General features: G+C 39.0%; 1 protein-coding gene across 2 annotated transcripts in view; it reads right to left on the bottom strand.

Moving 5' to 3' along the window:
- The window catches only part of LOC126354888 (F-box/LRR-repeat protein 4), a 160,692-nt gene that overhangs the window by 10,989 nt on the left and 134,955 nt on the right, over positions 1–14,748 (bottom strand). For both annotated transcript variants that reach the window (XM_050004933.1, XM_050004934.1), the window contains exon 12: positions 14,159–14,315. In XM_050004933.1, the coding sequence (XP_049860890.1) occupies positions 14,162–14,315 (154 nt within the window). In that variant the 3' untranslated portion in view covers positions 14,159–14,161. The remainder of the gene's footprint in view (positions 1–14,158; positions 14,316–14,748) is intronic.

Genomic DNA, 14,748 nt, shown 5'->3' with positions numbered 1-14,748 from the left:
GGGCAATCACCCCTCCATGGACCTGGTCTGTACCAGGGGTAAGTGCAAACCCTACCTGTAGACCCGAGGCTGGGAATTATGCATTACCCAGTCATGTGTTACGTGTCAAAAGCATCGGCCAGCCTTCAGGAGCACACAAGGAGGAAGAAGAAAAAAGATGAGCCTCAAATGCCAAAAAGGAGGACAGGAGAAGGTGAATGAAGAAAGAAAAAAAGAAATGAAAAACAATGGTGGGACTATTCTTATGTCAGCTACAGACAGTATGGAACTTTCCCAAAAACACCTCAGACATGTTCCCCAAGGGAGGGGAGAAAGGATAGAAATAGGATAGACATGCAGCACGGAAGGGAAAAGATGCTGAAAAGGCTGGAGCTCATGGTAGATTTCTCACTCGTGTGAGCAGAAAATCTTAAATACTACATCAACATCTCTTGTAATGAACTGGTTTTAGATGGAGAAAACAAGGCAAATGGTATATGTGTTTCATTAAGACCACTGTTGCTATTTTACTTCAATAAAACAAAACACATCTGTGACAAACATATGCATTTCCTTGGAGTCACAAGACAAATTTAAAATACCTTCACTGAGTTGAGAAATAACCTCTCTTGAAAGAAGAGTGTAAGACAGGGAAAAGTTGTGTAAACCAGAACAATAGGTGACCACCAAGAAAATGTTGGTTCTATGTTGTTCTCATTGTCAGTTATTAGTCACTGTGTTATGTCTATTATTTTACAGGTATTGAGAGATTTTTCTTTCGAGAAATATATGAGTACATAGCGTACACGCTGCCAGTGACTACCATAATTTTCTTCTTCTTATTGTCCATAATTTCAAATATATAACTTATTTTCTAAGTGCCAAAATGTACTAGAATAAATATAGTGTCTATAAAATGGTGCACTTGCATGTACTACCGGTGAGACAGTTGCAATTCCTGAAATCCATTATTCGTGACCTCTTGCCTGCCAAGGAGCACTGTAGTCCTGGGTCCTTGGATAAACCATGAAAATCCGCCGCCTTATGCCATACACAAAGAGACCCGAGGCAGATTGTTGAGGCTAGATCCAATGGTCAGGGCTTGCACATTAGTGTGAAACGACGGGCTTCAGATCAGCAGGCCCTATCCACTATAGATACCCACAGATATGGCAAGCGGTTTTGGCCTGTCATGGAAGTTCATCAGCGTGGCCTGCTATTTACATGTCACAGACACCATGTTGACAAAATGTGATCACATTGATCAAGCCATGCAATGATAACTTGCGCAAATACTCTGTGACTCAATACTAATGAGAATAGGTAGCAACTCACTGTAAAGTTGATTGCTGACTCGCAAAGAGCCACATAGAAAAGACAATCACACTCTCACAACTAAATTTTCTGCCATAACCTTTGTCAGAAGACAAGAACATACACGCAATCACACAGTCCCTCAGATACAACTCATGCGTACATGACCACCATCTCTGGCTGCTGTGTCAACAATCTCTGAGTATCAGATCCAAACAAACCACTTTTCCCGTCTCCCTACCTTTCATCGGCAGCTGCTTGGCTAGTGGCGAGAAATGGTAGCAGCACTGACTGCAGCTGAGGAGAGTCATAGGAAGGGGAGAAGCAGTAAAAATAAGGGAATAGCGAAGTGGCACACATACTAAGCTGCGCCCAGCCAGTGATGTCGCATGACATCTCAGTGGCCAAACCATTTCATCTACTGAGACAAAACGAGGTTTTTTCCAGTGTCTACTCCCCCCCCCCCCCCCCCCAAAAAAAAAAAAAAAAATTCCCCTAATATTTCCCTGACATGTTTGAAATTCCCTGATTTACAGAACTTGTGGCAACCCTGTCATGGCTCATAACTCGGAATAGACCTGGATGTAAGACCTGTCCCATACATCCTCCCACCACCACCTACTCCAATCCAGTCACAAACAACACCTATCCCATCAAAGGCAGGGCTGCCTGCGAAACCAGTCATGTGATCCACAAACTAAGCTGCAACCAATTTGCTGCATTCTATGTTGGAATGACAACAACAAGCTGTCTGCATCAATGGTCACCAACAATCTGTGGCCAAGAAACAAGTGGACCACCCTGTTGCTGAGCATGCTGCCAAACATGACATCCTTCATTTCAATTACTCTTTCACAGCCTGTGCCATATGGATCTTTCACACCAACACCAACTTTTCCAAATTGTGGAGGTGGGAACTTTCCCTGCAATATATCCCTTGTTTCAGTAACCCTCCTAGCGTCAACCTTTGTTAGTCGTTGTCCTCTCCCAATGAGCCTCTTCTCTGTTCCCATTTCAGCACTACACAGCCCTCATTCTCCTACTGCACCCAGTCTTTTTACTTCTCTCCTTTTCCTCTATTCCCACCCCCCTTCACAGACCTCTGTCTAACCTCCCCACTGTACATAGCTGCCGTACCCTATTTCTACTTCGTTCCTGTGTGCTCTCCAACAGCACGTCACTGTCTGCCATCCTTACCCTACTATCCCTCCCTCTCCCCACCTCAGCCTCCTCCTAACCCCCATCCAGTCACCACTCCCATCAGGCACTGGTGCTGCTGTTCACAGTGTGGACACAGTTGCCTGAGACTGCAAGTCACATGTGTGTGAGTTGTGTTTCTATGGGTGTCTGTGGGTTTGTCATCTAATTTTCACGAAGGTCTTACTGGCCAAAAGCTATATTTGTGACAGTCTTTTTGTTGTGCCTATCTGCAACTCAGCATCTCTGCCATATGGTGAGTAATTATTTTCCTTTTCACGATATTGTTACATTACATCCTGGATTTTTCACAGTTTGATTTAAATTTAATATCATTTATGTATGCTAAGGTATCAGTACTGGTACCCATGTCTACGAAGGGTATTTACAAAGTTTCAATTATCGTGTTGAAAAAATAAAGCTATAAAATATCCATTCAGGCAGGATAGGAAAACATCTTACCATCATAGTCTCAGATATGATTGAATTTAGCATATGTTAAAATGAGGGACTAAGTAAATTAAAAACAAAGATTCCAAGACTTACCAAGCGGGAAAGTGCCAGTAGATAGGCACTATGAATGAAACACACACACACAGAATTTCGAGCTTTCGCAACCGGCGGCTGCTTCGTCAGGAAAGAGGGAAGGAAAAGGAAAGATGAAAGGATGTGGGTTTTAAGGGAGAGGGTAAGGAGTCATTACAATCCCGGGAGCGGAAAGACTTACCTTAGGGGGAAAAAAAGGATAGGTATATACTCGCGCGCGCGCCCACACACACCCACACACCCACCCACACACACACACACACACACACACACACACACACACACACACACACACACACACATCCATCCATACATACATACATACATACATACACAGACAGAAGCAGACATATTGAGGGACTAAGTAAGGAATACATATCTTTTTGTTTTCTCCAAAAAAATTTCTGCTCCAAGTTACAGCCCACCAAAGATGACTGCGCATACAATTTTGAAGATGCGAATTTTGGAAAAAAATTTAAAACGCTGTATCTCTGGAATAGTTCTAGATTTTTTTTAATTATTTGAAGGATAAATGCTTTATGATTACAAAGAGATCCCACATCTGAATTTATATGTCAAAGTTCTTTTACTATAGTGTTCTAAACTTTTTTTATATTTTATGGATTTTTTTTTTCAAAAATGCCAATCCACAAAATTGATTTTTTTTTCTGCTGATTAGTACCATATAGTTCTACATCCCTGAAAAGGTGAGCTTCCACTTTTACATTGAACAGGTTTTATAAACAATTGAAATTTTTCTCTCTCTCTGTGTGTGTGTGTTTGTGTGTTTTATTTATTGTGCCTATCTACCGGCGCTTTCCCGCTTGGTAAGTCTTGGAATCTTTGTTTTTAATATATTGAAATTTTTGCCACACATAAAACCTGTTTTATGTATCACATAACAGGCTCATAAAAATCAAAATGTAGCCTTAATTAACATAATTTTAGTTTTGAAAGATGAGTAAGAGACTCATTTTCCAAGCATTTTAAATGGTTCCAAAATGCACATGAAAGGTCCAAAGACTTAAAAGTTTCAACTTATACAACTTCTGTGCACTCTGTTTTGTACTGAAATTAGCCAGTCAATGAACTAAAAATGTGTTCCACTGCTTCAGTATCTTCTTTTGATACAGAGTGATACCTTTCTGTTGAACCAATAGGAACTGGAGCACTTACAATCTTCAAAACACTGAACAGGAAATAAGCACTGATGGCGTTGTTGCTGTCTTTCAGCTGGAAATCTATATCCAGCAGCTGGTCCACGTGGTGGCAATAAGTTCACTACAATTTCGTTTAACTCATAACTGATGTCTATAATCTCTGATATCCACCAGTCACAGAAACTGCAGGACAATATTCAGATTCACAACTTGTGGCGTGTGTGTATGACTGAGGTGTTGGCTGAACAAATGAAATTTCTTGTTTCTTGCTCTGTAAAATGTGTGCAATATTAGTTCGCCCTTCACCTTGCATCCAAAAATGTGTCTTCCGAATTCCTTACAAAAGGGTAGTTTGTATAGACCATTCTTCTTTTTTTTGCTCATGGTATCCTTCGATTTCCTCTTTGGACAAACGAATGAGGGCTGTGGATGCGTAAGATTTGACAACTCTCGTAAAAATCCTCAGCATTCTAAATCGTAGCTGTATTTGGTCTGGAATGATTACACTTTGTATCATGGTGCTTCAGTAGGCCTCCTACACCATCACACGGCCCGCTCCTGTGACCTGCAGCACTGTATACCCCGTCAGTTTGCACAAGTGACTTACTCAATTCAAACAGCTGGTAACAATTTTTAAAATGAGTGGGAGCACCATCAGAAATAATGATGATCTTCTCTGCCCATGTTTGCAGTTGACGAATTTTGCGGATTGCTAGCAAAGCATGTGCTGAGTCATGTCCTCTGTTAGCACTTATAACTTTAACGCTTGTGGTCTTGTTTTGAAAACACGTCACTCCTGTAAAAATTGAAACCTGGTCATTACTCCAATGTTACGCTTGTACTTACTGTGGGAGAATCACAGACAAGTTCTCAGCAAAATAACAGTGAAGCACTAAACATAGTTCTTCAGCCTGTACACACCCTTTCACTTCTGCAATGTGTTGTTGTTGCAATTTCTTCAGATGCTGGTGTGTTACTGCTTTCACTGACCATTTACCAAGTTCATCAGTGAAACTGTCAAAGGCAACAGTTTTCTTCATTAGTGTATTTTCCTCCCATGTCACATATGTAATTTCTGCAGAGTTCTCTGCTACGTCTTCCAGGCCAAATGTCAGTAAAGGCAGTCCTCCCTTTCCAGGGAAATCACCACATTCTTGAAACAAACAAGTCTCTCACTTTACACCACAGACTACTAACGACATCACACACCCAACAAAGGTGTTATACGTCACATGCTCCAGTAAGTTCTTCGAAGTTACCACATAAAGCTCAAAATTCGTGCAGCACACACACAAACAGACATCTCTAGGCGGGTGTGGCACTACCCACTTAGGTCGTAGTGCATATAATTTTGATCTTCGAATGTGGGAAGTTGTATAGATGCTCTTATAAATTGCAAAAGTAGCTTTAATACTGCGAGTCATGTACCTTGTCACTTTCACAATTTTTTGACCTTCAACTGTTAAAGTTATAGTGTCTTTTTTGTTGACATCTTGGCAAGAACAGTCCCATTTATCTTCCAGATAAAATGACTGTGCTATTTCAACTTGAGCTGCTTCTAAAGGATGACTATAGGGATCTGGCCTTCCAGAGATTCCTTTTACAGACACATTTCTTGATTTGTCTACCATGTGTACTTTGATACACCTTGTAATTTTCTTTGAAAATGTCTCTGTAATAATAGTTAAAACTTGCACCTTTTCACTGTAGGATGCAAAATATTCAACAACTGAATTGATATTTGTGAAAAATTCCTGGAAAGAGATGCAAGAGTGCTTTAGTTCATTTTCTTCTGAAGATGGAATTTCTACTTTGAAGAGTGTGATCAGTTTTGCTGTAGTGTATTCATCCATACCTTTAGTACAATGTGTACAACTTTGCTTTTTCCCCAACATTTGAGGCTTTAATGAAACAAATTGGTTATACATTTATCATTCAAAATGTTTCCCATCACTGACCACTACTTTCTCCCATCTCTCGTGCAGTGTACAAACCCCCCGTCAAAAAAATTGTTCATCTTTTGACGCGATTCACAAATCGATCCGATTTGTGACTTCTTCATGAGATCGGAAGTGTTGGCCAGCCAGGACATGCGCCATTGATCTAAACAGGTGATAGTCAGATAGTCTGGAGAATACAACAGATGGGGTAGGACTTCCCATTTTAATGTTGACAAGTACATTTTGACCTCTTTGAACCCATTTTTCACCCCCAATCACAATGTGATGCAGAAATACCTTCTGTTTTTGCCTCTGAAGCAACTGTTCACAAACATACAACTGCCATTCAACGTCTCTTGGTTTCAGCTCACCTGGGACCCAAGTTCCTTCTTTCTGAATCATGCCCTTAGCCTTGAGACGTTTTGAATTGGATTGCTGTGTCACTCCCACTAAATGCGCCAATTCTTCTTGAGTTTGACGGGAGTCTTCACTCAGCAATGCCTCCAATTCTGCATCTTTGAAAACATTCTCTCTTCCACCACTATGCTGGTCTACAATGTTAAAATCACCGTTCTTGAATCATTGAAACCACTCACAACACATTCTTTTATAATAGCATCCTTACCTTACGTATTTGAGAGCATTCGATGAGACTCAGCCGCTGTTTTCTTCATATTGAAATAAAACAGTTACAGCTCCCACAAATGATGAGAATTAGGCTCATAAACTGACATTCTCAATCAAGAACAACTTTATGATCCAGACACAAATCCAATGAGGTTATGCTGACCAAGGTATAAGCTAACTGCTTAACATCTGCGATCTCTTTCTTTCGACCACTCCTTACCGCTGCCACTAACACCTACCTCTGTAGTTGACTGATACATGGTATTTAATTCTTCCTCTATTGATGCAATATCTGCTTCATCTGCATCATGGGAAGCTTCACCTTGTTCAGACTGTTGTTACTCTGTCAAAACATTAAGAACACTAAAAGTCGTCACCTAAAACCTCTTAATTTTGAAACAGAGCCTTCAAACGAGAACACTTATTCCCAACCTGAACAAAGTCTGTTTGTTTGTTTGTTTGCCTTGTATATCACTCTTTTATGGATATGCAAATAGGGAGCACACTTCACTCTCCTGTGGCCCCAGTCAGAAGACATTTCAAACAGTCCTTTTCACAAAACACACAGCAACTGTGTCAACTGGCAAATTCCTCATGAAAACACATAAATCACTCGATGGTCTCAGATTTCTTAGAAGACTCTTCAGTAAACAAATTAGCACTGAACAACTATAATACAGAAACCTGCAATGAATAACCACAACAAATAAACTGACAAGAAACTACAACAAAGTGTAAGAAATATCTGCAACAATGAAGGTGAAAAGAAATAACTCCAACAGAGAAAGTGATAAGAAATAACTGCAACAAAGACAACAGAAATAAAAATTGTAACAAAGAAATTAGTAAGAAACAACTTCAATGAAGACGTATGTAGCCTTGAAAGTTAAAAAAAATGACTTTTTAAAATAAAACCTGTCTAAAGTGGAAGCTTTCCTTTATAGAGAATATCTGCAACATGGTACTAATCAACAGAAAAAATCCAACTTTTCTGGATTGCAATTTTTGGAAAAAAAGTAAATTATAAATTTTTTTTCAAAAGGTGGCAGTAAAAGAACTTTGACACATATGACCAAATGGAGGCTATCGTTGTAATCATAAAGCAAATAAAAGAACTCTAACAAAATATCTAGAACTGTTACAGGGGTACATTATTTTAAATTTTTTTTACGAAATTCGCATCTTCAAAATGGTGTTTGAAGTGTCATCTTTGGAGACTTGTATCTTGGGGCAGGAATTTTTGGGGGGAAAAGGGGGGGGGGATACATGTTTCCTACTTACTCCTGAATTTTAATATATGCTAAATTCAACAACGCATAACAAATAATGGGAGCAGTGCTTTCTGTATAGTTAAGGCAATGAGCAAGGTGACAGGGACATAAAGGAAACTGAAGTAACTACTATGCTTTCATAGAACATTCCTCCTTGCCTGTGACTATAACTGAAACATATAACACACCTACTGAGCATGGATACATTTTCTGTGTAGGTTACATTATTCTGCCCTGCAGCACCACTGAGGTGAGAGTTTTGTTTGGCGCAGTGTGTCAGAGACACGGGATGAGAAGGGAGGTAGGACACAGGGAAGGGAGACTGACAGCTGGAAAGCAGTATGAGGATGAAATAGGAATGCACCACTGGTGAGCCATCTCCCCCAGCGTCCACTCTTTCCTGTGGACAGCTTGCTGGTGGCGGCTTTTATTTTTGAAGTTCCAATTATTTTTCTTAATGCTACCCTCCAGTCTAGTACCACTCCACAAAAAAAAGCTGTGCATAATTTGAGCTTAACAGCAAAAGGGAAAGTGGTCCCCAAAAGCCCCTACATTAAGATTAATAACGAAAAATCTCATAAAATTTTATTTATTTTTCATCTCAAAAACTAAGGTTCAGATATAGTAGATTAACCAATAACATACAAGTTAATAATTAATATTCCTGTTGTTGTTGTTGTTGTTGTTGTTGTTGTTGTTGTTGTCTTCGTTCCAGAGACTGGTTTGATGCTATTCTATCCTATGCAAGCTTCTTCATCTCCCAGTACCTACTGCAACCTACATCCTTCTGAATCTGCTTAGCGTATTCATCTCTTGATCTCCCTCTGCGATTTTTACCCTCCATGCTGCTGTCCAATACTAGATTGGTGACCCCTTGATGGCTCAGAACATGTCTTACCAACCGATCCCTTCTTCTAGTCACGGTGTACCAAAAATTTCTCTTCTCCCTAATTCTATTCAATACCTCCTCATGAGTTATGTGATCTACCCATCTAATCTCCAGCATTCTTCTGTAGCACCACATTTCGAAAGCTTCTATTCTCTTCTCGTCCAAACTATTTATTGTCCACGTATCACTTCAGTACATGGCCACACTCCATACAAATACTTTCAGAAACAGCTTCACTTTAATGGAAATAAACTGTTCAATTCCTTTGTTAATATTTCTGTTTATAATTTCTGGGATTTGAATGATGTCTAATAGGGCCAGTTTTAATATTTTGTCTGGTGGTTCTGTCTCACAAGATTGACCCAAGTTCCCAAAAATTAAATTCCCAATTTCTGGACACAGTTTTAGCATTCTCTCTGTCAAATGTTGTGGCTTGAAGGGTAAGCAAATAGGTATATTGGAGAAAGAAAGACAAATGTAATACTGAATGAAGTTATTGACTCTTTTACAGGATTGATGACTGGTAATGTAAATAAAAGCTATTTTTAGTTAAAGTATTTCTGTGTTTTTGCAAAGATGGATTTAAAACACTTTCATTAATTTTAGAAATAAGCTCAGAAAGATATAGGCCTAGGCATCTTGAAAGAGGTGTGAAATTGGGGGAGGGGTGGTCTGATTTGTATAAACCAACACTATAGTGAGCCCAATAAAATTTTGCTTGTACTATGTTCACTACAGCAGGCTTTTAACCACTGTGTTATGCCAGTTATTTTACAGGTATTGTGCGATCTTTCTCTCTCTCTAATATATAAACAACTTTTTAAAGTGCGAAAATGTACTACAATAACTAAAATGCCTATAAACTGCTGCACTGAAACCTGAAACCATTGCCTTTGACCTCTGGCCTGCCAAGGGCTCGGTCTGCGGATAAACCATAAAAATCAGCCGATTTACACGACAAACAAACGGATCTGCCCTGCAGGCAGATTAAAGAGAGTAGGTCTGATGGGTTGAGCCTATATGTTAGTCGGAAACGATGGGTTTCAGATTGGCAGACCCAGCCCATAAGATACCTGCGGAACTGGCCCATAGTTCTGGTCCACCATGGAAATCTGCTTGTGTGTGGCTAGCTATTCATGTCAATAGTCACAAGTCACCAACAGCACATCGGTGGCAGTTCTGACTGTAAGCTGAGGGGAGCAGTGCGGAGGGGAGTAGTGGAAGGAAGGGGGGCACATGACACCCAACAGCTACTCAGCTGTGCCCTGCCAGCTACGATGTGTGGAATTTCTATGAACAAAAGATTTCATCCGTTGAGTAAAAAATGAGATTTTCCAGTTTTTTTCTGAATTTCCATGACAATGCCCTGATTTCCCAGGCGCATGTGAGATTTCCAGAACTTGTGGCAACCCTGCTCACAAAACAATGCACTGACAATTTTCCATTTAGATTCTGAAAATAAATGAATATTAAAGATGGCCAAGGCAACAGAACACAAGGTAGATAACATAAATAATTTCTCAATTTCTGTAAAACTACACCACAACAGATCAACATGACTGATAAAAGACATTTATGAAGCCTTGAAAGAACAGTGAACTACAGATATGTGCTTTGGCTTCAGGAGAGGCCTAAAATCTTGCTTTGATGTACACAGTGCCTAGAAAAAACAAACATGGAAATTATATTTTTCTCTTGACATGATAAGTCCAATTTCTCATGGAACTTAAGTTATTTTAACCAGTAAGTAGTTTTCACCATCCACCTTGCATGACAGTTAAGGCCTGGAGCACTGTACGAGATAGTGCATCAATAAGAGAAGCCATAGTTAGTTGTAAAAAAATTCAAATACAATTCTTTCTTGTCTCTTGTTCTACTTACGAAATTGGGGTTCAAGCAACGCAAATACGTAATGGAATAGCAACACTGTGAAAAGGATAGCTTGTTACTCACCACACACAGGAGGCATTACGTTGCAGGCAGCTAAGGTCTTAGTGTCTGGAGACGACAGTTGCCCGGTGCATATGAGTTGTGCACGTGCGAAAGCATGACAGTTTTATTTTGTCTATGTCTGACGAAGAACTAAGTCTGATAGTTGAACAATACCTAGCAATCTTCTTGAATGTGCCTGTCTGCCATTCAGCACTTCCTCTATGTGGTTAGTAGCAATCTATCCTTTTAATATTGCTAAAATTGATAGTTCATGACACATGCACTTGACCCAAGTGTTCTTTGATAATTTTGTATTGAACTGCAGTTTGAAATTTAGTAACATCAATTCAAGACCTAGCATTCTGATAACTTTTCATTTCTGGTATAGCCAGATCTCTGAGTCCACAGGTCATCTTTCTTCCCAAAATCTTGCCATTACCTTGAATAATGTATCATATTATACGTAAAATTTGCCGTTCTTTGCAAATCTTAAATCAAATATTAGCGTTTACACTTTTTAAAAAAATCATCACTTTAACCCGTAAATCACTTCAAAAATCATGTTCAAGGTCATGGTTATTAGTAGCAATTAGTGACCCTTTTTGATACTTCCAACTTTGATCTAAAACAGTTTACTGTATCTCATCTCTGTCCCAAGTTATTCCCCATTATGGATTAAAATGGTCCACAAATCTCTTTTCAATTACTGAGTGACCAAACAGAAGCTTTCTTCTTAATTCAGTAGCATTGGTATTCGAAGAACTATCATGTGCTATTTCCTTTATTAACTTCCAACAATCTTGCAGTATCTTTTTACTGTTGATACAAAGCTTCTAATTTTGACAAGCTGTTTTGTAGCTCCTGTGTCAGATTCATACTCTTTCCCAACAAATCTTCACTTCCCATACAGTTACTGTGATGTTTTGAAGCAAACGCAATTTATACATCTGCAAATTGAATGCTAAAACCATTGACGTTTATTTGACACATCACAGTTTGCTGCCAGTTACTTAATCAGAGAAATACCTGAGCAAAAAAATTATAAATTATCTTCCAAAAACGAACTGAAGATAAAGATATTGTATTGTACTTGCTATGACTGCTACTGTCTGTTCAAAGTGTAAATTGAAAAAGATGGTCCTAGCTGGATCATAAAGTGGCTCAGCTTGCTCTGCCTTCTCTGTACCTGTCGTAAGACTCTTAGGGTTGCTGGCCTATCATACCATCTGACCAGTGTGATCTATAAAATGTGATCATTTTCACTAAAGGTTACTAAAGTAACAAGATGTCCATATTAGGTAGTGAATCCGTTTATCAGGCAGAAATAATACTTTGCAAAGTAGGTCTTTTGTTTCTTTTTTTTGGGGTTCTCAAATTTGAAGAACTTGTCCTACTGAGACTATATTAGAAACAGCCCATTTCTACATAGAAAGGAATCAAACTGGAGTGTACCCTTTGAAAAATTTAATAAGTGCCAAACAAGAGCAACACTAATGCCCACATAAAAAGCCACGCAGAAGAAGTTACAACACAGCTGGTAAATGTCACAACTGATTTTAGAGGTGGACCTGCCTCTGATAGGGTAGCACATGCTGTGATGGAACTGGAGTAGAATGTGTTGGGTATTTACATACAGCAGGACTGGTACCTGTATGTTCTACAGGAATATGTCCCATATTACAAAGGTGTTGGGAGTAGGTGTGGGATAACAATGGGACAGAATATTTCATAAAGTGAATGGGTGGCAAAAATATCAAACTGTGGGAGGTGGGATGAATTTTGGATAAAATGTTTCTTATTTCTGGGAACAATGTACAGGTAGTCAAAGCCCTGGTGGAAGATGTGATTAAGTTGTCCCAGTCACATTGGGTGCTGTGATGGAGCTCATTTGGAGCTAGTTTGTAGGTGTTGGAGTGTGTGGAGATGGTATGGCAGATCTACTGTGAACATTTGGAGGATGCATTCAGGTGTCCATGACCATTCTGCAGATTTGTTTATGTAGGTGTGGATAAGGATATAGTTGATAAGGTATATAAGGAATGAGGTGTGATTTTGGGGTCGCATGTTGGGAGAGAGGAAGCACTAGATGACTGCAAGATCATGGATGCAGGTTTACAGGGAGGTGGTGGCACAGTGGCACATAAGATCCACGTAACCTCACATTAACTATCTGCAATTATTTAAAGTGATAGAATCTTCTATTTGGCCTCGCTGACATCTTGTGTAGTGTAATGGAAAGTTGTTCTGCTCTCAATTCTGGACTCCAACTAAGCAGTATCACCGCCTCACTGTGATGGTGTATGGTTCTAATGGCTCTGAGCACTATGGGACTTAGCTGCTGTGGTCATCAGTCCCCTAGAACTTAGAACTACTTAAACCTAACTAACCTAAGGACATCACACAACACCCAGCCATCACGAGGCAGAGAAAATCCCTGACCCCGCCGGGAATCGAACCCGGGCGCGGGAAGCGAGAACGCTACCACACAACCACGAGATGCGAGCAGTGATGGTGTATTCCAGTTATTTTGACACTTATTTGTACATTTAAAAATTAACAGCCTTATACTGCAACTCTTCTTTAAAATCTGAAAATAAAAATTAAGCTATCCATTCCATGTTTTATCATACAACACAAAATAAAGCTTTCTCTACAATAATTTAAGTTCTCTAGATAAATTATATAAAACAGTAATGTCAAACTGTGGAGTTTATTGGGTGGATACAACTGTAATGTTAAACTGCGGAATTTATTAAGTGAACACAACAAGACTCATAATGTCTAGTACCTAAATGGACATGAAAAACTGCCCAATAAAAAGAATTCAGTGATACTTGCTTGGTGGTTATATTTTAAATATGAATCTACTGCTCTCTATATTAAATATATTTTTCCCCTCAGAAAATTGTATCTCATAGGACTTACAACAAGTACTACTACAGCTGTTAAACTCAGAATACGATTATAAGATGTGTTCTTTTCACACATGCTATAAAAACGTATTATTACCTCAGATAAATACTTCAAGCAGTTCTTGCTGTGTCAGCTTTGTCAATCTTGAGCTTTTGATGATTTCTTCCAGTGCTGTCATCAGACTTCAGTAGGATGTTAGGTAGTTCAGTTGGCTGAAATATGTGATGTCTTAATACAGCCACCTAAAATATCTGACAGCCTAATGAAATACCCTGATGATGATGGAGAAAGTCATCAAAACACTTGAGGCTGACAAGTCTGATGTGGAAAGAACTCTGAAACATTTATTCAAGAACGTTGTTGTGAAAAACTATGCTGACATATAATTACCTTTCAGTATGTTGGAGAAATATAGCCACTATTTTGAGAGCTGCGCTTGATGCTAACATTTGGAAAAATGTGCCTCCACAGCGCTACTTGAGTGTCCTGTATCTGATCACAAAAACTCAAGTCCAAAAGCCGGAGGCGTCGACATTCTGTCAGAAACCTACAATGAGAAGTTGGGGAATAAAAATGTGGTAAAATGTCATTTTAACATACTTAATTCATCTTTTAAAAAATATGAAGTTAAACTGGCACCAGTGGGAGCATGGTGAGAGAATAGAACTGTAATATTACCAAAAGACTCATTACTAGTATACATGCTTCCAGGTCACACTCTTGTTTACAAAGTGTGTGTAGTTAAAAAAACATTTTAACTAACCCTAGAAACAAGAACTCTTTCAATTTTTATACTGTCTTGTATATGTACAGTATGGTAGTGATCTCTATAAAGTGCTTCTCTGCTTAATTGTTGTCTAAAAATGAAACAACAGCAACAAATAAAATTATTTTATCAGAATGTGGAAGACAGCATTACAATAAAACAAAAATCTAACAATCTACCATTATATGTGCCTGTCTATTGTACAAGACCTGCT

Source organism: Schistocerca gregaria, chromosome 3 (assembly GCF_023897955.1).
Source record: "Schistocerca gregaria isolate iqSchGreg1 chromosome 3, iqSchGreg1.2, whole genome shotgun sequence".
Classification (NCBI taxonomy): Eukaryota; Metazoa; Arthropoda; class Insecta; order Orthoptera; family Acrididae; genus Schistocerca; species Schistocerca gregaria.
This window is presented reverse-complemented; position numbering and strand designations above follow the sequence as displayed.